The sequence below is a fragment of the Haemorhous mexicanus genome, chromosome 22, assembly GCF_027477595.1.
Source record: "Haemorhous mexicanus isolate bHaeMex1 chromosome 22, bHaeMex1.pri, whole genome shotgun sequence".
NCBI lineage: Eukaryota > Metazoa > Chordata > Aves > Passeriformes > Fringillidae > Haemorhous > Haemorhous mexicanus.
Genome location: NC_082362.1, coordinates 11,559,127 through 11,583,433, shown reverse-complemented (window position 1 = coordinate 11,583,433; position 24,307 = coordinate 11,559,127). Strand labels below are relative to the sequence as shown.

General features: G+C 38.6%; 1 protein-coding gene across 5 annotated transcripts in view; it reads right to left on the bottom strand.

Annotated features, from left to right (window-relative positions):
• Nucleotides 1-2,764: 2,764 nt before the first annotated feature.
• PITPNM3 (PITPNM family member 3) overlaps nucleotides 2,765-24,307 on the bottom strand; it is a 34,909-nt gene continuing 13,366 nt past the window's right edge. For all 5 annotated transcript variants that reach the window (XM_059865744.1, XM_059865746.1, XM_059865747.1 and 2 more), the window contains 16 exons: nucleotides 23,624-23,700; nucleotides 21,472-21,707; nucleotides 20,276-20,465; nucleotides 18,521-18,640; nucleotides 15,950-16,131; nucleotides 14,501-14,670; nucleotides 12,832-13,002; nucleotides 11,573-11,767; nucleotides 10,627-10,775; nucleotides 8,915-9,031; nucleotides 8,144-8,260; nucleotides 6,836-6,984; nucleotides 5,658-5,807; nucleotides 4,651-4,834; nucleotides 4,126-4,254; nucleotides 2,765-3,733 (listed from right to left, as the gene is read on the bottom strand). In XM_059865744.1, coding sequence (XP_059721727.1) covers nucleotides 3,425-3,733; nucleotides 4,126-4,254; nucleotides 4,651-4,834; nucleotides 5,658-5,807; nucleotides 6,836-6,984; nucleotides 8,144-8,260; nucleotides 8,915-9,031; nucleotides 10,627-10,775; nucleotides 11,573-11,767; nucleotides 12,832-13,002; nucleotides 14,501-14,670; nucleotides 15,950-16,131; nucleotides 18,521-18,640; nucleotides 20,276-20,465; nucleotides 21,472-21,707; nucleotides 23,624-23,700 — 2,645 coding nt within the window. In that variant the 3' untranslated portion in view covers nucleotides 2,765-3,424. The remainder of the gene's footprint in view (nucleotides 3,734-4,125; nucleotides 4,255-4,650; nucleotides 4,835-5,657; nucleotides 5,808-6,835; nucleotides 6,985-8,143; nucleotides 8,261-8,914; nucleotides 9,032-10,626; nucleotides 10,776-11,572; nucleotides 11,768-12,831; nucleotides 13,003-14,500; nucleotides 14,671-15,949; nucleotides 16,132-18,520; nucleotides 18,641-20,275; nucleotides 20,466-21,471; nucleotides 21,708-23,623; nucleotides 23,701-24,307) is intronic.

Here is a 24,307-nt window from a genome sequence, read left to right as displayed (position 1 = left end):
AATAACTCTATCACTGCTATTAATCACAGCCATTTTTTACAGTAATTTAAAATGGATCCATATCAATAGGACAAAGAAGTACATGCTTCCAACTGTGGCATACTTGTACTGTACCCTTAGCACCCACTGGACTAATAATTTTGTGTTTTACAATTTCATTTATGCTTCCTCCATTCAGCACGTTAAAAGAATGTGCTTTTCTGTTACACACTGGAGGCACTAAACAAAAGATGGTGCTGAAACAACTGATGAGTCTAATGTATGTTCAGTGGGCACACCCACCTGACTTCATTGTCCCTTTCCCTTCTGTGTATGCTAAAACACTTTCATAATCTGTGTAGTTTAAGTGCGTGCTGACTGCACAGAAACTGCAGCAATGAGGACTTGCAATCAAGAATAAGATGACTGTAGGATGAAACTTACCCTCAGTGAATGGCTTCCTAGGGGACTGATCTTCCATGAATACACAAGTAGAACTGAAATCCAATTGCAAGCTGAATGCCTGTGAATGACTGAATGCAGTTTCATGTGGACAAAGTGTGTAACTAAGAAGCCTGTGTCACTATTTTGCCAAAGTGGAGTGTGGGATCATAAGATAAACCATTCTAGCCATGAGCAATCAGCAGTGCTGGAATTATGCAAATGACATATAAGCTCTCATACATTGTATGAAAAATTTAGGGAGAGTATTTTCAGCTTGATTTTAATACCATGTGTAGAAACGTTGAAATTGTTACCACACTAAATCATATACACACATGCACACGCACACACTTGTTTTACTGCTATTAGCTCCTCATACTCTTAAGGGAAGCCAGCACAGTGATTACTGTGAAGGTGACCCAGCTATTAAGAGAAATACACAAAATCGGAGTCTTGATGACATGGAACCCTGTAAAATGACATTATGTCTCCAAGAGTAAAAGACAGCCCTTTATAACCTAGGAGATTTTTCTGACCTTGTACTTAGACACTATTTCCTTCAATACAGTCACAGAATTACACACAGATCCCTCTTTTGAAAGGAAGCAGACCTTTCTACTACAGCAATTGAACAAAAAAAATAGGTATTCAAGTCTCTTGGGTGATAGAGGTAGATGGCTAAAACAACAGTAGCTTTGAACAGGAACAGCAATTACAGTCAGGAGACATGCTAAACAACATCCAATGATTAAAAAGAACTTTTCGATCAGTCAATATTCTAGACCCCTCATCAAACTTAACATTTTCCTAGTAAGTTCCTCTCACAAGCCTTGTATTTCCATGCCTATTTAAAACTAACAAGGAGGAGCGTGCTAACAGTAAATTCACTAGAAGGAGATGGAGGCCGGTGCACCCGTGCAACCTCATCATGGTGCAAAGCAGAGAAGAAATGGACTATGTGACTAGAGTTAGTATGTGCAGTGGGCTGAGACAGAACACGGAATAATTCCTCCAACTTCACGGGCTCAAGAACTATGACACTACTGGGAAAGCATTTGTAATTGTTAAGAGTGTTTCAATGTAGTTTGCAAGCTATCTTTCATTTAGCTTTTGCAGCAACAGATCACAAAACCCTAGCCCCTTGTAACATATTTACCTGCTCCCACAGAGTGTTTGCTACCAAACATTTTACATCTTTCCTTAATCTTCAGCAGAGATTACCCCTTGCCTTAAAGGAAGCATTAGAAAAAAAAAAAAAAAACCAAAACAAAACAACCATCTTCTGATGTGCCAGAGATGTTTCAGGAAGTTTGAAATAGGTAACTGACAATCCTGCCAAGTAATATCTGAAAATATAAATCAAACATCTCCACTTATAATCTATTTTGCTGCCTCTTAAGGCAAAAGCTACACTCTTACACCATTCCAAAAGTCTACTGAAACTTCATGGTTAACAGAAAGTACAGACTTACTTTACTTCTGAACTGTCTTAATAGTTTTCCATTGCATTTATTGTTTTACATATTAACTTTCAAAATCATTAACCGACTTGGTGAGAGACTCTGTCTGGTCTAGCAAAACCTGAAACGGGGATGGAGAGGCACCAAACCCTCTCTACCCCAATTCCCTGAATAAAAAACAAACAACAAACCTGAAAAAGGAATGTTCTTTTGACTTCAAGCTTTCTCAGTGTCAATAGTATGTTTTTAACTCTAAAAAAAAGGGGGTTTTATGTGCACTTGTAACTTCATTTCAGGTTTTAAAACATGCGTCAGTTCAGTCATTAAAATTCCCTTAATGAATTTCCACGGAAGTATCTGCATGAAGAATCTGCAAACTGCTACTATGTTAAAGTAACTGTAACACTCTAGAAATATTACTACTTAGGGAAAACATCACACATTTTACTTCTAGTAAGTCCATTGAGAGATCAGAGAGAAATTTAAAGCAGTAGAGAAATGTCTATGTGGCACCTGTATCTTTGCATGTCCACTCTTTGAAGCTCAAATGCTATAATTCTGAATGCTACAGATTGTCTTAATGCAGCAGTTGCTGTGAAGCATGAGAAGGTAAACAATTTATCAATTTACTTAATTACTTTTTTTCCCCTCCAGTGTAAATATTCTAGTTTGAATAATTAAAAAGCAATTGTCCCGAAGTTTGCAGATCCCTTAGTAAAACGGTTCCTTTTAGCTTGCCCTCTTAGGATCTGACACTCGGAATGAGATCATCAGAGCCATCTTCTTTGGAGTAGTCCACACATTTTTGCACAGTCACTGAGTTCCACAAACAATGTGATCTTTGTACAGTTGCACACTACTTTGGTTACAACAACACTAACTGTGTTCAAACTGTGGCTGACATTTATTTTTAATATGAAGTTTTTATGTTTGGTTCACAAGTGAAGTTTTCGCATTTATTTGTCCAGTGAGGGCCCATGTTGGAGTCTGTTGATCAACACTGTAGGCTGAAAGAAAACCTTGGGTTTAAGGCACCCAGAAAGCATCTTGTTGTAGAAGTCCTAACCACCTGTTATTGTAGCTCCCTCTGCTGCTTCCCTTTTATCACTTTTATTGAAAAGTGAAGTGGAAACAGACATGACTACTTAATGTTTAAAGTGTAAACCTCCTCTGTAACCTACAGGACCTACCGTTGATGCTGGTTTGGGTGCAGCTAATTAGCTGATACCACAATCCTTCTGAGCAAAATCAGTATCTTTTCCTCTTATTGCACATATTATATTTGTTCCCAAAAATAACCTGTTGCTATGATGATAAACTTGTGGTAGTTTTAGATTGTTTTAAACTTCCCCAATAAACATGATAAGAGGAAGAGACTGGAAGTGCCCCAGTTGGTGTAAGAAGGCAGATTTCAGAACAGGGAAGACTCCAAGGTACAAATTCCTGTCCACCTCTCTTAATTTGGAGCTGCCTAAATACTACCTTTCAGGCATGCCTACAAGTTTTATGGGGTGCATCCAAGATCTACAGTCCCAATCCTCCTAGGGAATAGATTCAAATTTGTGAACTCCACCTCGAACCCAAGCAATGGAAGGAAAATGCCTGTCATGATCTTTGTCTGATTCAGGCTGGCTCTGAGCGCGCTCTGGCTTGGGGTTTAAAGAAGGTGGGTCAGGTTGCTGTACAGACATAGTCCTGCGGAGGTGGTTTCTCTTGCGCAAAAACTCAGGTTGCGAGTGGAGGCCAAAGCTGCCTTTTCTCAAGATCATCCGAGAGTTGTTCTTTTTGGGTCGTGAATGGAGACTGAACTCCAGCGAGGCCAAGTGGGCTGCATAACCTTCACTGAGGAACTGAAATAGGAAGAAAAAAAAGGAGTGACAAATTACTGCTGCCTTGACCAAATAGTACTATGAGGCATTAAGTTTTGATCACTGGCATCACAGTTAGACACCTACAAAATACGAATACTCCTCTCCCCTCAATGTTTTTTTTCAAGCGACCCAATTCATTTAAAAAAATATGCAGTGAAATATGCAATGCATGCACTTGTAGATACAACCTGCCACCACCTGATTCTCTTTACTTTTCACCCTTCCAGAAAATGCCTGATTTGTAACCCCAACTGCCTTTCTTTGAAATACCGTCACTGATTTGTGCATTTGTAAGTTTGCACATGCATTCACTTGCATGCATTGCCTTGTCTTTCCTAGGACTTCCTGATTGAATAGCAAGAGTTACTTACTTGGCACTGTGCCTGGTATTTCTTTGTGGATCGTCCAACTATGTAAATCTGGGATGGCGACAGAGCCAAGACACTGTACACAGAAATATCCTTCATGGAACCATATGCGGCACAGATTTTGATGTGGCACTGAAACAAACATTACTTCCAAAGTGAACACACTATTGAACACCATGCAACTACAAGGCTGGCACTTGATTTACAGTAAAGCAGCATATGAGTTCCCTGTTAAAAATTTCAATCTGTAAACCACAGAAAGCTAAATCAATCTGCCTGCATGTGAGCAAGAACTACAGCTATGTGCACAGGAAAGGACAAGCAGTTCATTTACTGATTTGTCATGACTGGAGGTCCCTTTGGATGTTTTATCAGCTTTCCTTACTCTTTAAAAAGTGAGAAAATAAGTGAGGAGTGGCAAAAAGACTGTGATGTTCAGTAAGACTTACTGTTCAGAAAGAAGTGAGATCTCTACTGAATTGCGTTCCCTGAAAAGTCGTTTTAAGGCTACAAATATGTTTCTAGTACCTCTTGCATGAGATTCCGGAGAAAAATGGTCTTTTGTCGCAGTGGGTCATGAACGAGTCCATCTGAGAAGAAGATCATCCCTTGTGGGAAATTGTGTTGGGACAACCACGAAACTACACGCTGTTTCTGCATATCTGGACGGCCGGTGATATAGATAATCAGATATCCCAGGTCCTGCCAATGCCTGTCAGAAGAAGCGGTTAAATTATATAAGTGCAGAAAGAGCAACAATGCTCACAGGTCAGGTAAGGATCTTTTCTCAGACCAGTTATAAGTCATATGATATCCTTCAACAAGTGGAAAGCAGCATGCCTAAGTCTCTGCTCCAATCCAGAAAGTAAGAAAGAATGTCTACACCTCAGGGGAGATGGAGGAAAGTAAGAAACATTCTTATACAAAATATTATCTAAAATATAAGAGCCATTCAAAAATATACTTAGAATAAACCTTGCAACACATCAGGTACTGCTACTTTTGATATCTTTAATGAGGTTTCCTGCCATTTCAGCTATAAGGAATGGAAACCCTTGAAAACTGACACTTCTACATTCTCATGCAAGTTCCAAAATGAACTTTTCCCATCCAGTGCACCATTAACAGACCTGCAAGAATGAATTAAAAGGTCTTTTAATTTTTCCTCCAAAAACCATTGTTGCATTCATGGCACCTGATATTTTTTAAGTACAAATATGTCCTTATTTGAAATTAGTGATACACAAAATACACATGGAATCATTATTAACTCACTGCACACACTTCAAGATCATATTCCCAAGAAGCAACTTTTTGTCATTAGGCAATTTAAACTACAAATTTCAAGGTAATCCACAGCATTCTAATATTTCTCTGAAATTCAGGCAGATGTGCTGTGCAAGAGAATACAGAAATGTATCTGCAGAGAATCTTGGCCCTTTGAAAATTGCTGTCTGTTTAGTATAACAACCCTTTTCCTTTCTACTGTGTTCAAGCAGAAAGTCAGAGATTTGAAGTGTTCAAACCTCATTTACCTGACAACATCAACGGCCCCCGCTCGGACTTTGGGGTCACTTCCCATAATTGAAACACTTGCTGCAAAGGAGCCATCAATGCTGAACACAACACATTCCATTCCTCGGGGCAGTACAGTCAGGTAACTTGCTGCACTGCTCTGGTCCCCTCTGCAGAGTCGAAGCAATAAATGAATTTGAAAAGTAAAATGTCGGAATGTATTTTCTGCATGTTCTAGTTAAGATTTGAAATTAGATCTTTCTAGACCTACAGCTTTAAAAATCACTGCCAAATATGGCTTCTGATTTCAGTCTTATGTGGGACAATCAAAACTTACACTTTTAGGAAATAGTTTTTCAAAGAGAAATTTGGAAGCTGATCCTAATAAGAAATCACATGCATACAGATAACCAAAAGAATTAGAAAAAAAAAAAACCTGCAAAACACCTTGAAGTATTCTAATTACTACTCAGACTTTCTCCATAAGCTTAACAGTTTGTTAATGGACATTAGCCACCCTCTTGCAAATATCCCCCCTTGCAATGGGAATGCCAGTTGAGAAAAGTAAAAAACAAAAAACAAGGGCAGCAAGCAAACAAACAAAAAATAAACAAACAAAAAACAATGCAGTCATACATCACTCTTGTCATGGAAGGACATGTAAAAACCATTTCCTTATGATGTATTTTCCCCAAGAGAATTGGATGTTAAAAATGGATAAATGACAAGGAAATCCAAAGCTCTTCTCATCCCACCATCTCATGTTCCCTAAAACCTGTAATCTAAAGACCATGTTCATGTCTGGTGATGAAGATTCCTACAAATATGTGCTCACAGCCTAATGAACAAAGACAGGACAATTTATTTTGCTCCTCTCTGAAACTTACTCCTGCACTCTAAATCTTCATTTTTGAATATAATTTTATTTGTGTTTCAGTAACTATTTTCTTGAATTGATTGCCTTTTTTATTTAACTGAGGTAAAACATTTTCTCCTTCTCAAGTTGCACTACATAGGATTGTAAGCTGACTTTGGACTTTGTTAACTGGTGGATAACAACACATTCTATTTCAGCTAAATTCTCCTCATTGATTTACTCTCCCAAGCAGGGATTCAAATGATGTTTTTACTCAGTTTTGAAGTTCCTTCCTGATCGCCACAACCCGTGACAGCTTTAGTTCCAGCTTGGAGTTATTACCTGACCACCATTTTGATGGGATACACACCAACTCTCAGTCTCTTCTGTTCAGGTATATTGTAGGATATTCGTCCACTGCTGTTGGATATCTCTGTGTCAAAATACACCCACCTACCCGAAGATGGCTCAGTCATTATGAAGATATCCACCTGCAAAACCAATGAAACAGTAATCTAGTGTGATAGACAACAAAACACACCCTATGTGCAAGGCCTGCCAAGCCTAGATAATATTAGTATCTCCAACCATGTCTGGTAGTAAAAGCTTACAAGGAACTTTGAAGGAATTTCACTACTCAGCAAGAACTTCAAAGAGAGTCCTCTTAATAAGCAAATCCTTTCTAACATACAAGAGTTTATTGTCTTCATAATTTAAAGCCCTGGTCTTAGCACTGCACGTGTCAAACACAGAGGTCAGAAATTTGGGAGGAGCCTTAGACTAGGAAAAAGATAATTTTACCTTGCATAGCTGTATTACCTTTTCACACACTAAACCTACAAAGAAACCTCCTGCATCTGGTTCTTGAGACAAAATCTTTCTCAAATCATAACCTCGCCTACAATCAAAACAGTTCAAATTATCAAAAGATTTAATCAATATGATTTTCTTCATTTAATCAAAATTAACATAAACTATATTAAATACTTTGCTAGGCCTGAAACAAGCCAAGTGAAACCTACATGCTTCAGTTTTGCCATCAGCTCAGCAGAATTGCTCTATTAATTTGCTCAGAAACTCCTACAATCTCAGTGAATATGAAAAAATATGTTCAGTTGATGCTTGGCTTTATTAGCTGTAAGCCTGGCTTCCGTAGGCAGTTTTAGGAATGACTGTTTCAATTGTGTCACATTACTACTAATTTCTAAATCTAATCTTTACTTGCCCATGTGTAAGATACAGCAGCCCCCTAGCTTCTAGAATGCCTATTCTTTTATCTAGTTGTAGTACCTGGATGATACATGGTTTTCTTTTATTACTACGTCAACTACTATAAAATTCTTTTTCCTTCTTCCGCGGAAAGTTAATTGTCTCCAGCAGGATGGCACAGCAGGATGGCAGGCTCAGAAACCACTGCACAGCACACTCACCACCAACCAATGTAGATACCCATAATCAGGTAAAGAGAGATGAGAGCTCAGAGACTGGTCAGCCATCAGGAAAGCCCACTTCATAGCATGTTTCTGCCTAAGTAGTAGGAGACTAGTGACATTTCCCCTCACTGTAAGGCTTTCTCTGACACTGTACATGTGTGCTATATTCAACCACTGTTTCAAGTAAAACTAAGAAAATTGATTACTCAGACTTCACCTTTTCACCTGTTAAAGCCACCATGTCCAGAGGTCCATACATAAAGCGCCCAACTAGTACCTGAGGACCATCTTCTGCTGCAATGACATCATTAGCTCGGTGATTTGCAGTCACATTCTGAAATAAGAGCAGAAGATGAGAAGGGTACGGTTCATTTTTGTCACAAGGCTGCTGTCTCTATTTTGTTATGAACGGTGACACAGAAACACAGTCCTGGGCAGTATGTCTGAGGTACATGAAGTGCACTGCATTCCCATTTCAGCTGGAGCCTGATGTCCACTTATGGTGGGTTCCTGAATAGACTTTCTAGAGAGAGTACTCAAAACGACCAAATAAGAGAGAACGTTTGAGGGAAAGCCAATTCTTTTTCATTTCAAGTGGTGCCACAGATCCACATCATTATGCGCAGGGCACATACATTTTAACTGACATTATTAATTGACTTAGTACCTGAAGAATGTAGGAAATATTTTTGCTTGGCTTATAGATTTGTCTAGCATAAAAGAAACCTCTTTGCATAATGTAAACTTAGGGCCTGTTTGTTATTTAAAGAAAGAAATATACTTTCTCCCAACATGAAGTGATAAACCAAGATGAAATTGCTCATATTCCCTAACCATTAATCTGCCTGGCTCTGGATTAAGTTATCAGTTTTCAGCTCTTTAGTGATATTCAGTTATGTTAACTCTTACTTGGGGAGATCAAACTCCATTTAAATTTCTGCCAAACTCATGTTCCACAGCTGCCATATATATTCAGTGTTAAACTTACCCTCAATTTGACATGTGTCCTTTTGCGTAGCCATTTTTCTCGTGGATTGGATGGACTTAGTGTTTCTGGATCCAGGTTGTCATTTTCCTTGAAATTTACATTTTCATACCTCATCACCTGAAATTATATTAATACTTTAATAAACAGCTTGTGGCCTGAGGAGTCCTGGTACTTGGCAAAGAAAAAGAAATTACACTGCTGCCCCAGTTGAGTGACACTGCAGAGCCAAAAGCGCAATGGAAGTAGAGTGGTAAAGCCATACGTTCACAAAACCTGCACAGACAAAGAAACTGCTTTCACTCTGTTGGCCAACACCTAATTTCAAATACTTATTGAACAGCTTTTTCCTTCACAGCATAGCCTGCACATTCCTCCAGAGAAAACAGTGAAAACATTAGGATGGTACCAAGTGACAAGTCACATTGTCTTGATTATGGTCTGCAAAGTCAGTAAAGAAGCATAAAACCACAGAAGCATTTTTTAATGTCCTTTATGTGGCAGACATCAGACTCCTGACTTCATATATATTGATTTTCTACACATCTACTCAGAGAAAATGTTTCTTATCCCTTGTGGGACCCACAAGGACCCACTGAAGTCCAACTAAACTTGCAGAACCTTATGTCATACACATTCTTACAACCTAAACATCATACATTTACCAAGAAACTTTCATGTCCAACTCAGATTTCAGAACACAACCCACAGAATTCAGAATCTGGGTGTGCGTTATGCCACATTTCAATTGAAACCAGAAGCTCTGTCTCACTGCAATCTGTGGGTTATACCTGCAATCACAAATAGCTATTTCGAATGAGAAATAGATTAAGAAATTTTTCAAGTTGAACAGCTGGTTTTCTGTGCTAAAGTTTTACAATCTCAGTACCCTTGCTAAGAGAGTGGTCTAGAACCCTTGTAAAAGATGTCTTACATGAAGTCCCTTGAGTAAAATCATGTTGCAATCAGAGTCAGAAAAGCAGCTGGCTTGCAACAAATTACAGTAGCGTTGAGAAGTAAGCATGGTTTTTAACAAATTGGCATAAATTCTATTCACTAGAGGTAATGTGCAGGCAATATTTGCAGCCACAGGGCATTCAGGAGCCATTAGTCTTATTCTTAACCCCCAACAAGCATAGAAGGTCCAGACTGTACTGGAACTAACTAGTCCTTTATGTAGAGCTGTAAGCTCTTCTGCTTTAGAGATATGTTCGAAGTGCTTGAAAGGCTTATTAAATTCTAAAAGCTGTAATGCGCTTACAAGGCTAGGAAAAGTGTCCTGTAAAAGAGAGACTTGACTTTCTTATGGAAGCAGTACTTTCAAACTGGTTTACTCTCAGATGTATGCTAGTAATTTGATATTTAATAGGGAGATATATAATTATGCAAGGCTGGAGATAGCCTATTCCTTCAGAACCAGGACCAAATTAATATATAATACAGGGTTAGACTGATCTGGGGCACGGGAGGGGTGAGGTATGCATAAAGGCACAATATTACTGGTCACAAAGTCAGCAGTGCTAATGGTGGGCTCACTGTCCCCTTTATCTCTCCAATAAATCCAGATCTGTCTCTCCTAAATGCACTTGTATGTGATGCATCCACACTTAGCCATCTAATTGACCAAAAGACTTAAAGACTGACCTTTGGAAAATGCAATTAACAATCACAAGGTTATCTGCTGCAGAGAGAAAAAAAAAAAAAAGATCAGTTACCTGTCTTAAGATGAAGGCCACAACATCTGTTGATTCCCAATAGCTGGCATGAAAGAGATGTGGCAGGGCCACCGTTGGAAAGGCTGTCAGCACATCTGGACAATACAAGGCATAATCTATTCGTTTTGTTCCCCACCACTTTGCAGTAACTACAAAAAATGAAACAAAATAGCATAACATTTCTACATCAATAAATTTCTTGCTGTCTTGATTTTAATCTAGATAATGGAATTAGGTCTTCTGCTTTCTTAATCTTGACATTTTAAGTCTGCTAAAGCTATCTATCGTTCACAAAAGTACAGTTTTTATTGACTGCATCATCACTTGATTGCCTAACATCTAAAGAGCTCTTCTGGGTTCAAGTTTTGGGAAGCAGGAATCACCACACAGCATGATCCTCACTGCTTTCTGGTCCATGGAAAATGTACAGTGAAAGACTATTACTTTTATGATCATGTTACAGGGTAAGAATTGCAAATGCCTTTAGAACAGTGAAGCAAATATTGAGAGAGAGAGAGAGAGAGAGAGACATAAATACATAGATACATATATATACACACACATATGACTATAGTCCATAGCAGGACAATATACTGATTTATAGCACTTCTAATTATGAGTAACAAATCTTATCTATCTATACTGCTTCATGCCTGGAACATGATCATAAACCCCTGTTACTGTGAAACTCCTGCAGCTATTTATGAGTAACACCATAATATAAAACTGACTTCTTTACTATTACTTTATCTATCTAATTACAAACAGAAAAGAAAGATAACTTGTGTTATGTAAAATTGCTGAAACTTGGGCTATTCTCATTCTCCCCAAATTCCAAGCAGATATATTTTCTTTTCATAATCAAGTTTTTCACAGAAACAATGCGAAGGGAAAGGCTGTTGCCATATCCAATAGCAGGATATACAGGGCACCAAGCTTCACTCACTGTTGGTGAGGCATGCTGATGACAAGCTTTCAGTTGACCCCGAGTTTTCACTGTTTGTGCTGGCCAAGCTCAACTTTCTTGTTTTCCCTTGTGGTTGATCAGATGCATTTGGAGATCCAGGACTCTCCTGAGAGAAAGGTATGTTCAAAGAGCTAGTCTCAAGGAACAGACCACTGTGATTGTGGAGAGCATCACCTGCAGGTTACAAAAGTGAAAATAACAATAAAAAAAAAAGGACACACACCATGGTTTTGAAGTTAGTGCTTCCGTGTATAACTTATATCCTTATTTATTCATTTATTTTTAAATGAGGGGCTAATGAGTGTTTTCCTGAATAATATCTCATTTAATGCCCATGGATGAAACTTCCTCCTTCAGAGTGTGAATAGCATGACACAGCATGACTGTATGGAGGAAGCACACACCCTACTGCCATGAACGTGCAATGGCAGTGGAGTGCTTTTGGCCAGGATCTTCCAAACTGCGTAGTGATGCTGGGATGCTATTTTAGTTCACACTCAATCCTACTCATTTTAAAGTAATTTTCTGAGAAGAACTACATAGTCCTGGGAGTCTGTGATACTTCTCTGGTCCTCTTTCTGACATGAGCAAAATGTCCTTTTTTGCATAACGTGACAAGTCAAAGATACTTCATGCCTATATGATTTTACCTTATTTTCTATTAAGTCAAAAAAGCACAATTCCTTCTACTAGCACCTTGCTCATCCACCCCTTCCTCTTTCTTCCCCAGAAATCAATCTATTTCTGTTTGGCTTTTTTTTTTCCTGGATTCAAATCTTTATTACCAACATAACTATTGCTTAGTAATCCACCTAAGAGAAGTGCAATCAAGACTGCTCAGTGGTCTGATTTGCCCTAGCAGATATCAACAACAAACCAACCACAAGTGACCAAAAGAAACAATACGTGAAGATCTAGGCAAAGGCCAACTAATTGTAAAAATAAATTGTTTAAAATGACAGCCAAGGACACGGAATTTTTCAAGTGACCCTTCAACTAGAACAGTGGTATTGCCTTCAAACTCCTCTCTAACACAACTAGTATCACAAACCTCATGCTTAAGAAAAATTTTTCTTAGTAATCTTCTTTGGTTCCACACTTGCTAAGTATGTCTGTGCTACTCAGTCCCAGAGTTTTTTTTTACCATGCTGGCACACTGCTATTCTCTTGAGCTGTATAAGGAGAGAACAGTTAAGGAGAACAACAGGCAATGAGAGCTATGCAAACAGGCACTATACCTAACTGGTGAGATCTTCCATCCCCTAGTGGGTATCTCTGGTACCGTGGGACACTGAATGGAGGAAGAAGATGGAATCTTTTCTCCAACAATGGTTCAAGTCTGCAGGCAGAGGGGTCAGCAGAGTGAAAGAAGCTGTAAACTTGGCTGCAGGCTGGTCGGACCTGGCATACTTGGATGAGAATGAGACAGAGGAAAAGAGGCCAGTATTGCTGCTTTACAATTTTCAAGGAGTCTGTGCAGAAACACAGTTAATAGGGTCTTCTGTAAACTCCAGATTAGCACACAGCTGGCCAAATTGAATTGCTTCCTATTTCATAAGTAAGGAACACTTCACTGCATAGGAGTTTAAAGAGACATCACAATCTGAAATGCAGGCACATATGAAATGTGAAGAACAGCAGAAGAGAAACAGAAGTAAAGGAGAAATGAAAAAATTAAAAAATCTTGTAAATACATTATTGAGCATTATAGCTGTGATGCTCAGCACTTCAAATATATACCAGCAAAACAGTCTGATGGGTTTGTCTCATCCTGAGGATTTAAACCTAGGGGACAGCAGAACCTTCCCTTATATTGTAAAAACTAATTCTAACAAAACAAATAAATACATCTGAATTTTACTTGTCACATTTTCAGGTAGCTTTCTACCTTTCATTTCAGTAAAGAGGGCACCGGACTCTTCTCAACTAATTTCCGACTGTCTGCATGATAGATTTAAATTTGTCTGTTTTCCTCTCAACTATGTCACAATTATCACTTTAAAATGGGATTCTTTTATCATATGCACCTCTAATGACTAATTATGCTTCAAGTAGACACTGCTCACCTCAGAATGTGTTTGAAATGCCCATCAGTGGAGCTGCTTTCAAAGCATACTCCTTTGCAGGATATTCGAGGAAGGATGGAAGTGAGAGCTAATTTGAAGAAAATAGTTTAAAATACTAGTAATTAACATGAAATTTTCCTTTCAAGATGCCTGGAGGGTAGCAGAGCAGAAACTGTGGAAAGGACTGGCTAAGAAAAAAAACCCCTTGGAGCTCCGAATTGTTGTCTCTTCTCATTATTGCAACAGATTTTCTCCCTCACCTAATAATAAATGAATGCATCATTTCCTATAAAGATGCTGTGCTATCCAAAGCTCATACCATGCAAAGAGACAAAGCATGTGCTGAATAATGAAAAGTAATCTTTTAACTGAAAAACTTAAAAAATCCAGATGCTTTAGAAATAAAATTTTAAAAATCTTCTCTGTGTCTGATCAGTAGGCTCTGTTACTAGAGAGGAAGAATGGCTCACAAGCAACACACCCGAGGGCCAAACCCACCCACGAAGCCAGACGTGAACAAGAGGTAATGCTGAACCAAGAAGAGATGTTATTTTTGGTATTGTTTTCAAGGACTCATCCTTGGTGAAGTGTGAGTTTCATGATGTATGACACAGAGTATATAATTAGCAGCAGAACTTAAGACACACTTTTGTAAGAGAGGAGTGACATCCCTGGAGCAACCCTCATCACCTCAGTACCTACCTACATCAACATTCCCATCTCTTAAAGGAAGAAACTTACCTCACCCCCTAACTTTAACTAGGCTCCTTTATTTACCTCCTTTTTGTGTGAGCTTCTTTGTTTACAAAGGTCCTGTATTTTAACCCCAAGAAGAACTTACCATCCAGACCAGGCAGAACAGTGCTCCTCATGGCCAGCACCAAACCAAGCGGTGATCCAAAAAGGAAGAAATCAGACACCTCAAATTCAAATCGGCCCAGATTTACTTCTGAGAAACTGGAATCCACAGGAGGAAGTTCTGCACCATCTTTCAACACGCTTGAGTGGATGCTTAACACAGAAAATATTGAATCAAAAATAATAAAGAGGGCATTCAGAAAAAAAGAACAGTCCCAAAACAGGATACTTAGAAAGTTCTAGCAATGGCATTTAGATACAAGCCTTAAAATTGTAAAATGATATTTCAGTATACCAGCCATGATTTTCAGTGCAGCTATTCAGTAAATTTATTGCCTTCAACATGCAAGAGCTTCCTGCAATTATTCTACACAATACTTGGTAAAGTTTTGCAAGGACCACGAATATTCAAGTTTACTGTTTTAAATATAACACAGTATTTCTCCTATAAAAAACCTAAAAGTGACTGACCAAACAAATCTTCATGTTTTCAGTTGCAGACAAGAGAAAAACAACCATTCTGAATCAGAGGAAAAACAATCTACAACACATTGAGATGAGGAAAATGCAATGGTTTCAAATGCAGAATAGTCAAAGAAAACAAAGCAAAGGACATTCCATCAAAGCAAGACTATAGGATTACCTTTATCTGCTACTAAGAAAAATGCCAGACTAGAAGTAAAGCACAGTAGTAAGTCTGCACTATACTCAACTCGAGCAGAACTGCAACTTCAACACACAGCAAGTCTTGCTCCTCTGCATCACTCACAATGAAATAAAGGAAATAGGAAGATAGATAGAGGAAACAAAAGCCTGAATAGTTCAGGTAAGTAAAAAACCAACTTAGAACCAGCAGGAACAATGAGACAAAAGGAATGCTTATGTTCCCATCCCACGTATTTCAAAGGTTTTTTAGGATAAAGGAAAACTAAGTTAACTTCTCCCCCCAATTCCCTCCTCATTTAAGCCAAATCTTTATGCAGGGCTTTTTTTTCTGTTGTTTTAAAGCTGATCTGAATAGCTTATAGGCCAATGGGAGCACCTAAAGTAATTATCTCACTAGAGAATAATAAAAGTCCTGAAAGTGAAGTCAGAGGGATCATTAGAAAGAAATAGGTAACAGAAATTTATAATTATCAAGTATTCATCCATCTTGTTTTGAGTGGGCTGTACTGAAGAAATAGAACTATGTGCATTCATTTTTGCATGCTCGAAACCCTCACAACTGAATAAAGATCAAATAAAAAACTCTCCAGATGTGAATATGTTCATACCAGACCCACTAAATGCAGAGTTTTCTTTGAGGGAGAGACAAGAACTTTAAGCAAACCTCCAGAAACATACCACAAACAACAACAATGCCTCTGTGCTCTGCTGCTAACAGGTTCCTCTCAATGGCAAGCCCATTTCTTTTACTCAGTCATCGGGTTACCTGGACAGGAATGCGTGATGCTGGGTTATGGTATCACACTCATAAGTGGATGAGTCACTCTGTTTCCGAGGCAGCGGTGTCCTCTGCTTCTCATCCTCCATGATTCCCGAGATGTCAATATTGCTTTTGCTCAGGTGTTTGCTGTCACCCAGACTGGAGTCCTCTGCTAAGAGTGGATTATCCTTCAGAAAATTAACAGAGCAAAGGGAAGATTTAGACAGATAACAAAATACAAAAGAGCTTATATGAAATGCCTGCATTTATACGTATGACCTCACTTAATCCAACAAAGAATGGAAGGGATTAAAAATTTCTCTTTGCAGTAGAAGGACAGAGACGAAGACTAAATTTCCCTTCAAGATAATAGCTTAAAGCCGGAAGCAGAATCAGGAATTTGAGGGTAGAGCGGTCGCGAGGGACAGAAAGAAGTAGTAAAACAAAAGCTTTAACCCTCATGACTTCATCATTCTTAGAGAACTATAAATATCATAAGGTAATCAGAAGAGGTCTTACCTGAGTACACAAAATTCATATTACAACATTAATGATCTTGCTCATCATGTTCCATGGATATGGGATCTGATTTTCTGAAAATGTTAGCTTCTGCAGGATGCAAGAGGAGACCACTGGTACCATATCCTTAAGATTATTTACTTATTGTTAATTATTAAATTATTTTTCATTTCCTCCAGCACTTACGCAGCTTGCACCAGCATCCTCCCTGATGCCGCAGATGCTGCTTTTCAAAATAAATGCCATTGGACTGAACCTCGCATCTCATTCATGCAGGAGATCCATGTGCATTAAGCATGCAAGACCTGATTTTTTGTAAGTGTGCATAAAACCTGAGGAACGAGAGGCTGGAGAGCAGCCACACAGAAAGGCACCTTGGAGTTGTGGTCAATACCAAGTTGAATACAACTCAACAGTGTGCCCTGGCATCCAGGAGGACCAATTGCATCTTGAGGTGCATAAGGCACAGCATTCCTAGCCAGTCTAGGTGACTGTCCTACTATGCTCTGGTGTGGCCTCACTTTGAGTCCTGTATGCAGTTTTGGGCACCACAATACAAGAAAGATAAAAAAGCTATTAGAAGGTGTCCAAAAGAGGGCTATAAAGATGGTGAGGGGTCTGGAGGGGAAGTTATATGAGCAACAGTTGAGGTTTCATGGCTTGTTCAGGCTGGAGAAAAGGGGACTGAGGGGAGACCTCATAGCAGTCTATAGCATCCTCATGAGAGGAAGTGGAGGGGCAGGCACAGGCAAATTCAATAAGGAAAGAAAACACAGTTTTAGAAGGACATGGGATTCGATGTTTGTGAGATGACTCTAGAGAAGGTCACTGGACAGTTGGTTTGGCATTGTACAAGAGAGCAGGATTCATGGTTTTTCCTCTTCCTTCTTGCATACATCTTCTCCCAAAACTCATTTACATTTACATTTCCTCTACCACCACCCTCTGCTCCCAAAGTGTCCTTGGAACACTCTTCACAAGCCCTAACATCAAGTGCCCTGAGTACAATTATACTGTCATGGCTGGTACTTTTAAGCAACTTGCAGGAAGTGTAAAACTACAACTAGACAAGATAGAGGAAAAGAGAGGGCAAGGCTTACAGATCAGGCCTGGGCCATGACAGATTAAAAGAGATGCAGACAGACCACGGAAAACACGCAAACTGAATCTGTTTCTCTGAAGCTACAGAAACAACAAGTTCATAGGGCATATGAGCTATGATATGAACCTTCCAACACAGCTCTACCTGTCTCCAACAGCCAAGAGGATCTCCTGGCTTCTGTGGCAAGTGAATAGTCTTATTCCCAAAAGCCATGTTATTAATGGTAATTGTCCTTCCTGGAAAAATTTAGAGGATGTCTCTTTGCGTGAGAGTACTCCCACCACACACAGCTCTCAATTGAACCAAGAAGGTTGGTACCACTGAGCCCATTTTTGAGGGGAGGTAACTAAAGAGATGAAACAATTTTGCCAGGGTCACAAAGTCAAAGAACAGAGCATAGGCACCTCACACAGTGTCAATTCTAATTCATCACACCTACTTGAGTCTGAAATACATAAGATCAGTTGAACTTTAATTTTCTTTCTCAAGTGTGTTGCACACAATAATGAAATTTACATGCTAGCATTACTTTAAAAACCTGTACTTTTACAACCATATCTTTCCCAGATCACAGGTAGAATGAATCCTCTCTTCTGCACAAATGCAGCACTTCTATTATTCATAATATGTCCTAATGCTAGACCCCCAGGCAGTAGTGTAAGGAATTCCAGATGAAAGACAGAAGGAAGGGAGAAAAGAGAGAAGAGAGAAGAGAAGAGAGAAAAGAAACCCTACTTTAAAAGGCTAACAGATAAACCCTTCACTACTGGTTTCTGTGTATCATAAAACTGAAGCTGACAATTTAATTTTTATCAGCAAATTTTTGATACATGGGTAGAATCCCATTCTATCATGGTAATTTACCAAATCCTTAAATTTCCTCTGGTTTATATGAAGCTGATTTCCTCCATGGAATGCATCTATAGGGTTTCAGCTGTGTGTTTTTTTCTCTTCACCTGGATGCTGCTGATGCTTCCTCTCCTGCTACTGTTCCGACTCTCGTAAGCTGTATTAGAATTATAGCAGATGGCATCAAAGCCCAAAATTCCTCCAATGCAGTCACCTATAAGACACACCTGAAAAAAAGATTTTTTTTTAAGATGTAGCAAGTGTTTTCAAAAGAGACAAAAAGCATCACAGTACTGCAGAGGACTTTCTGTTTTACTTCATCCCCTTGTTACTGGTTTTTACACTTTGGTTTATATTGCAGCTACTTTTTTCTACTTTCTTTTATCACCAGAAATATGCCCTATGCAAAGAATATCTGTGCCAGCGACTATTTTGATGAGTGGGAGTTAATTTGTTCCACATACTATATAAAATAAAAAAAGGCAATATCTGATCTGATGAACTTGGAATGCAAATTGACAGAAGGGACAAAAATATGAAAGGAAAGATCCACACAGGGTGCATGTCAGGATATATGATATTCAATCAGTACAGGGCTCATTCTGAGTCAGAGCTGAAATTTCTATCTAAGAAACAAAGCAAAGCACTTTAGAGAACAGAGAGAAGTCATGTGTATTTTAACTGTGCTGGTAGTTGATGGTGAAAATTCTGTGGAACATATAGAGGTCAAGCAGAGTCTTCCACAGTAAGTAACATATACTATTTGTAAACCACAAGAGAGAGACTTTTTTGTAGCTTTGTCAAGGAAAAAAATCGTAACACCAAAGTTCTATTGAGAAAGTTTTCATACTATTTTTGTAACTGATATAATTCTTCTTTACATAATTTCACCTTTCATAATGTTCCGTCACTGCAGCTGGGCTGGTCTTATGCTTTAACCAAGAACGGTTTCCTATGCACAGTAAAAATGGCTTCCAACCAAATTATAGTCTAAAAATACTGATGTATCACAGCATAATCTTATTAGTACCATGGAAAAGAATTTGTGTAATAAAACACTTGCTTCCCTTCAAAGTTTACACTGTACTCTATATTAAATGTATTTTCTTTCTTTTTCTGAAGTGTGGAGGTCACTGTACTTAAAGGAAGTGCATGTTTCTAGCCATTGTAGATGGCCCCATTACAAAATAATATCAGTAACTCACATAGGGTATCAATATCATATTTGTATGTGAAGCAGGAGGTTTTGTAGACTAAAGATGGTAAAGCAGGAACAGTAAAGGACAGTTACTCTCAGTTGAAAGAAACTTATAGGTGACTTCGCTGGTGCGCAGGTCATACCAGAAAAATCCCATTATTTCCCCAGAATTAGACAGGAAATCTGCAACACTGCTAGCAACTGAGTCTTCTCTCTTCTACTGCTTTATTACTACAGTGATGGAGGCAAAGAAGAAATAATAGTTCAATACTGGATTTCTTAGGATCCTAAAGGTGTCCCAATTTTTCCACCAGCTATGTCTAAGAACTCATTAACACAGATGATCATTTGTCTCAGGCTGGCATGCTTGTTCACTACGTACCTCACTTGCTGTACGGTAAGAGGTTAGGAGTCAAAATGCCTGTGGGAGAATGTATATAATCTTCCACCAGCTGAGTAAACCCACGTGAGATAGTGCACAGGATTCCAAAAGTGCCTGCCTTGTGCTGGACACGGAGAAGGCATTTTGTGTAGATGATCCCATTCATCCATCATATTTGTAGTGTCCCACACTCATAACTCAAACCCCTCAACATAATGGCTTAAAACCAAACAGCCTTGCTCTGAAGAAATTTTACTTTGATGTAAGAGAAAATAGTCCTACCTGTCCATTAAAACCAGCTCCATCAGTAGATTTGAGAAACTCATTATAAACTTGATTTGCTCTACTGATCACCATGGCAACTGCATCCTGGTACTGAGGAGATGAAACAGCCAGCAAAGGCAAGGCAGCCAGTGGGATGTGGTCTTCACTGCTGCTGAGACAGCTCTCATCATAGCTGTAGGGATTTAGGCTAGAAAAGGACATGTTATCATCAGGAAAACTGTAAGAGGCAGCACACAGCATCAGAGAATGAGCAATTACTAGCAGAAAAGGGTTGGGCTACTGCAGTTCACAATGAGCAAACACAGGAAGGATCATTTTCTCAGAGAATTCAACTCCTTAAAAAAAACCAAAGCATTACTGCTTCAGGTGAATGGGATCACACTAGAAGGCATTTCTGTAGTTAAACACACTTTGTGCAATTGTTCTACATACAACTAGACATAATTTTAAATGGCAATGACATGATTACATTTCAGCTTTTGTTTCCCCCCGTGCAATAACTCACTACACCAGAGAGCAGAATGCAACCATCACAATGGAATAATTTCCGAGAACACAAGTGGGACAGGTGTATTGCTCAAAAGCATATTAAGACATTTTTCCCAGTGTCCAGTCTTTTCAAAAAGATAAAACAAAGCTGCACACAATCTGAAATCATGAGCTTCAAATGTAACCCTGGGCACTATACTGAAATAAAAATACTCTAAAAGCAAGTATCACTTAAGGAAGCCCCAGACAAAACCAAGAGAAGTGTCTCTGTGCTTAGAAAAACAGAAACCAAGAAAGTCTCATTCTCTCCTTCCCTCACCAGAGTTCAGCAGTTAATCCTGGCTTGCATTTGTAGAACAACTGATGCAGGAGTATGTTTCTTTCATCTTTCTCTATCGTGCCATTTAAAATACTTATGTCATGGAAAGAAAGGTTACTTGAAAATATTCTCTCATTCAATGAGTGAATTTCAAGACTGAAAAAGCAGCTGAGGAAGAGCCACTTCTGAAGTGGATACATCCAATAAAAATTTATTTTAAAACAAATGAATCCACTTAGAAAAGGATGAAAGATCGCTGCATGTGTTCCAGTCAGCAGAAGATTAAGAATGAATCACAAAATTTCATTATGAAATATATAGGTCACAGAAAACCATTCAAAACCAAAATGCATAACCAAACACCTGGGAATGCAAATCAGCTTACCTGGAAACGAGAGAGAAAGCTGCTGAACAAATTGCTGGGCAGGGAACAAGTCTTATTAAGATGTGGCCCAAAGAGGAAGGGAAATGGGCTCGGGTCACTTTCTCAAACACAGAACTGAAGGTGTTGATGTCTGCCAGCTTGCTGCTGTGGTCCCCACTTCCAGTGTCTAATATGTTCCCCCCATGTAGGATCAAAATTAACACATGAGTTTTGCAGTTCTGGTGCTGAACTCCTTCCTGTGAGAAAAACATGAAAAAGGAAAGGAGGAGACATTTTTACGGACTTTGTTAGTTTGATATTTGCTTTCACTGGAGTGGGTGGGGGCATGTGTGTGCATGTCCTGCGTTCCATTTAATTCAAGTATGTCTGAATCATGTAGAGCCCACTATGCTCTGACACAAACTCTGTGCAGCATAGATGTAGGTTTCAGATCAACAAAGATTAAGACAGCTTTGTGTATATCAGAAGTTACTTTAAATACTCTGAGACTGGAGAAAAATTCCAAACTCTACAGGCAGCATAAGCAATTATCTGTCTAGGTATCCTAGTAATTGCCTAATTTACTGACAAGATTCTCATTCAAATCATCACAAGTCCAAAAAAGACAAATTCCTCTGCCCATGAAAGCATTCAGCAAAAGCAGATGATGCAGTTATCTCAGGCTTTTGAGACTGGTAGCTTCTTATAAAAATGGAAGACACTTACTGAAAAAGTAAAAAAATGCATCATTGCTGATATCCATAAAACTCACAAACAAATTTATGAATATGTGAATAGGTGCATACACAGACAATAATCAGCATGTTTCGTAGAATAACAAAGATGTTTCCTGCTTGAAACCAGAAAAGCATTTTGAATGTCTCACAATTTCACCTTTTTTTTCCTCTTTACCCCTTGATACTCATGTGTACTCCAAGAACTCAGTAATACATTAAAAGGTTAGATTTTCTGTTGTTAAATCTTGACTGCTATTTTCTTCTTCACTTTGGATGACAGGATTCCGGAAGACTTCTAGTTCCTGACCAAATATGAACACACTGTAAAAATAACAGTAATGTTTTTTGACTAAGGATCATTAAATGCTAGATTGGGTGATTTACTCAGAATCAGGCAATGTTCTGGAGAGTTCATTCTTAAGCTCTGGAATGAAAGGAAATGGGTAACTTTAGCACTTGTATTATGGTGACAGAGAAATGGCCGAAAATGAGAGAATTGTAGGTTATTCCACTATGTCTGTTCAACCCATGAATTTTAGTATCCAGTAGAAGTATTCATTCTGAAGGCATTTTGCTGACCTGACTTGTATCTGCTTAAATACAGGAGAATCATGCAAGCATTTTTCAGGTTCCCCTTTTCTATGCACCAATTTACAATTTCCTTCTCCGTAAGGTTTCATTCCAGTTTTCAGAAAAATTTAATTCCCTTTAAAAACTAAATATAGTTCCTTCCATGGACATGGTCTCCTTGTAAATAAGCACCACTGCTGAGGAGTTGGTGGAACTGAAAGCTTCAAAAAGGAAAAAAATCAAGTGGGTCAATATTTCTGAAGTCACTGGTATGAGAAGTCTCTCAGCTGACTTTAACTGGTATCTTTCACAGGAAGACTCAAAGATAATAAAATTAATTTGTCCTTCAGGAGTAGCTCAGCCATGACTTAGACAAGGTGCTCAAAGACTAATTGACTGCAGTCAATCAAGGACTGTCATCATTTTAAGGGGGCTGTAGGACTGAGTTCTTCAAAAACGGTAAAGTAGACATTTCCATTACGTGTCCTATGTGTGGACAGAGGACCTTAATCAGTTTTCTGGAAGGACCACGTGTTGAGATTCTTTCCTGCTTCTAAATAAAGGCAATTTTGTTATTATCAAATTCATGACTGCTGCTGAATCTGCTTCACAAAACCTGCATTTCCAGTCAAGTACTAAGCAGACATAACAATTTGTCTTCAGAAAACTCAGTCTTATTTCCATGTAAGTATGTAATGTCTAAAAATCTTGTGATGATTTTCAGTGAGTACATGTGCACCTACTAAACAAGGGAAAAACACACAAAGGCATCAGATGAGTTTACAGTTACATAACACAATATGAGAGTATTTCCACACACCTACTCCTTGAAAATCAGCACAGCTTGTTTTAGGAAACAATCTCACCTCATTGTCCTCATGTATTTCAATACTGCCTTGAGCAGGGAACCTTTGTTTTCTTAAAGAGGTTCTATATAATTCACCTGAAAGGAAAAGAGACATATTAGTCATGTAAATATTTGCCTGTTACATCTTTTACAGACATCTGTGGAGGTAAGGCCCATTTCTGATTTCAAGACAGAAAGTTCTGTTCACAGGAAATACCTGTAGACAAACAGAACAATACACGTTCATCAGTGATTCAGAGACACTAAGCAAGTTCTGCATCTCTAGCTTTGCCTGAAGTAACTTGTTGCCCTGCCTCTTCAGGTGGAGTACATCAGATCTCAAGATCACCACAAGAAGAAAGCCAGGTGAAAGGAAAAACACCAAGTGATTCAACACCCTAAAGCAGGCATGAAAGGCATGGGTTTGATACATGACCAAAAAAATAAGTTTGTACCCTGAATCTAGGAGAAGACAATTTATATGACCACTCCTAAACTTCTGAGATCATGAGGTAAAGTTTGAACCCATACTAAGAATCAAGACAGGTCCTCTTTTTTTTTTTTTTTTTTTTTTAATTACACAGACCATTTCAAATATCCCTAATATTTTGCCATGCTAATTAGGGAGAGATTTAGGAAAAAAAAAAGAAAAAGAGAACTGTGTTGGCTACAAAGCATAAAGGGGTGATAGTCCCAAAAGAAA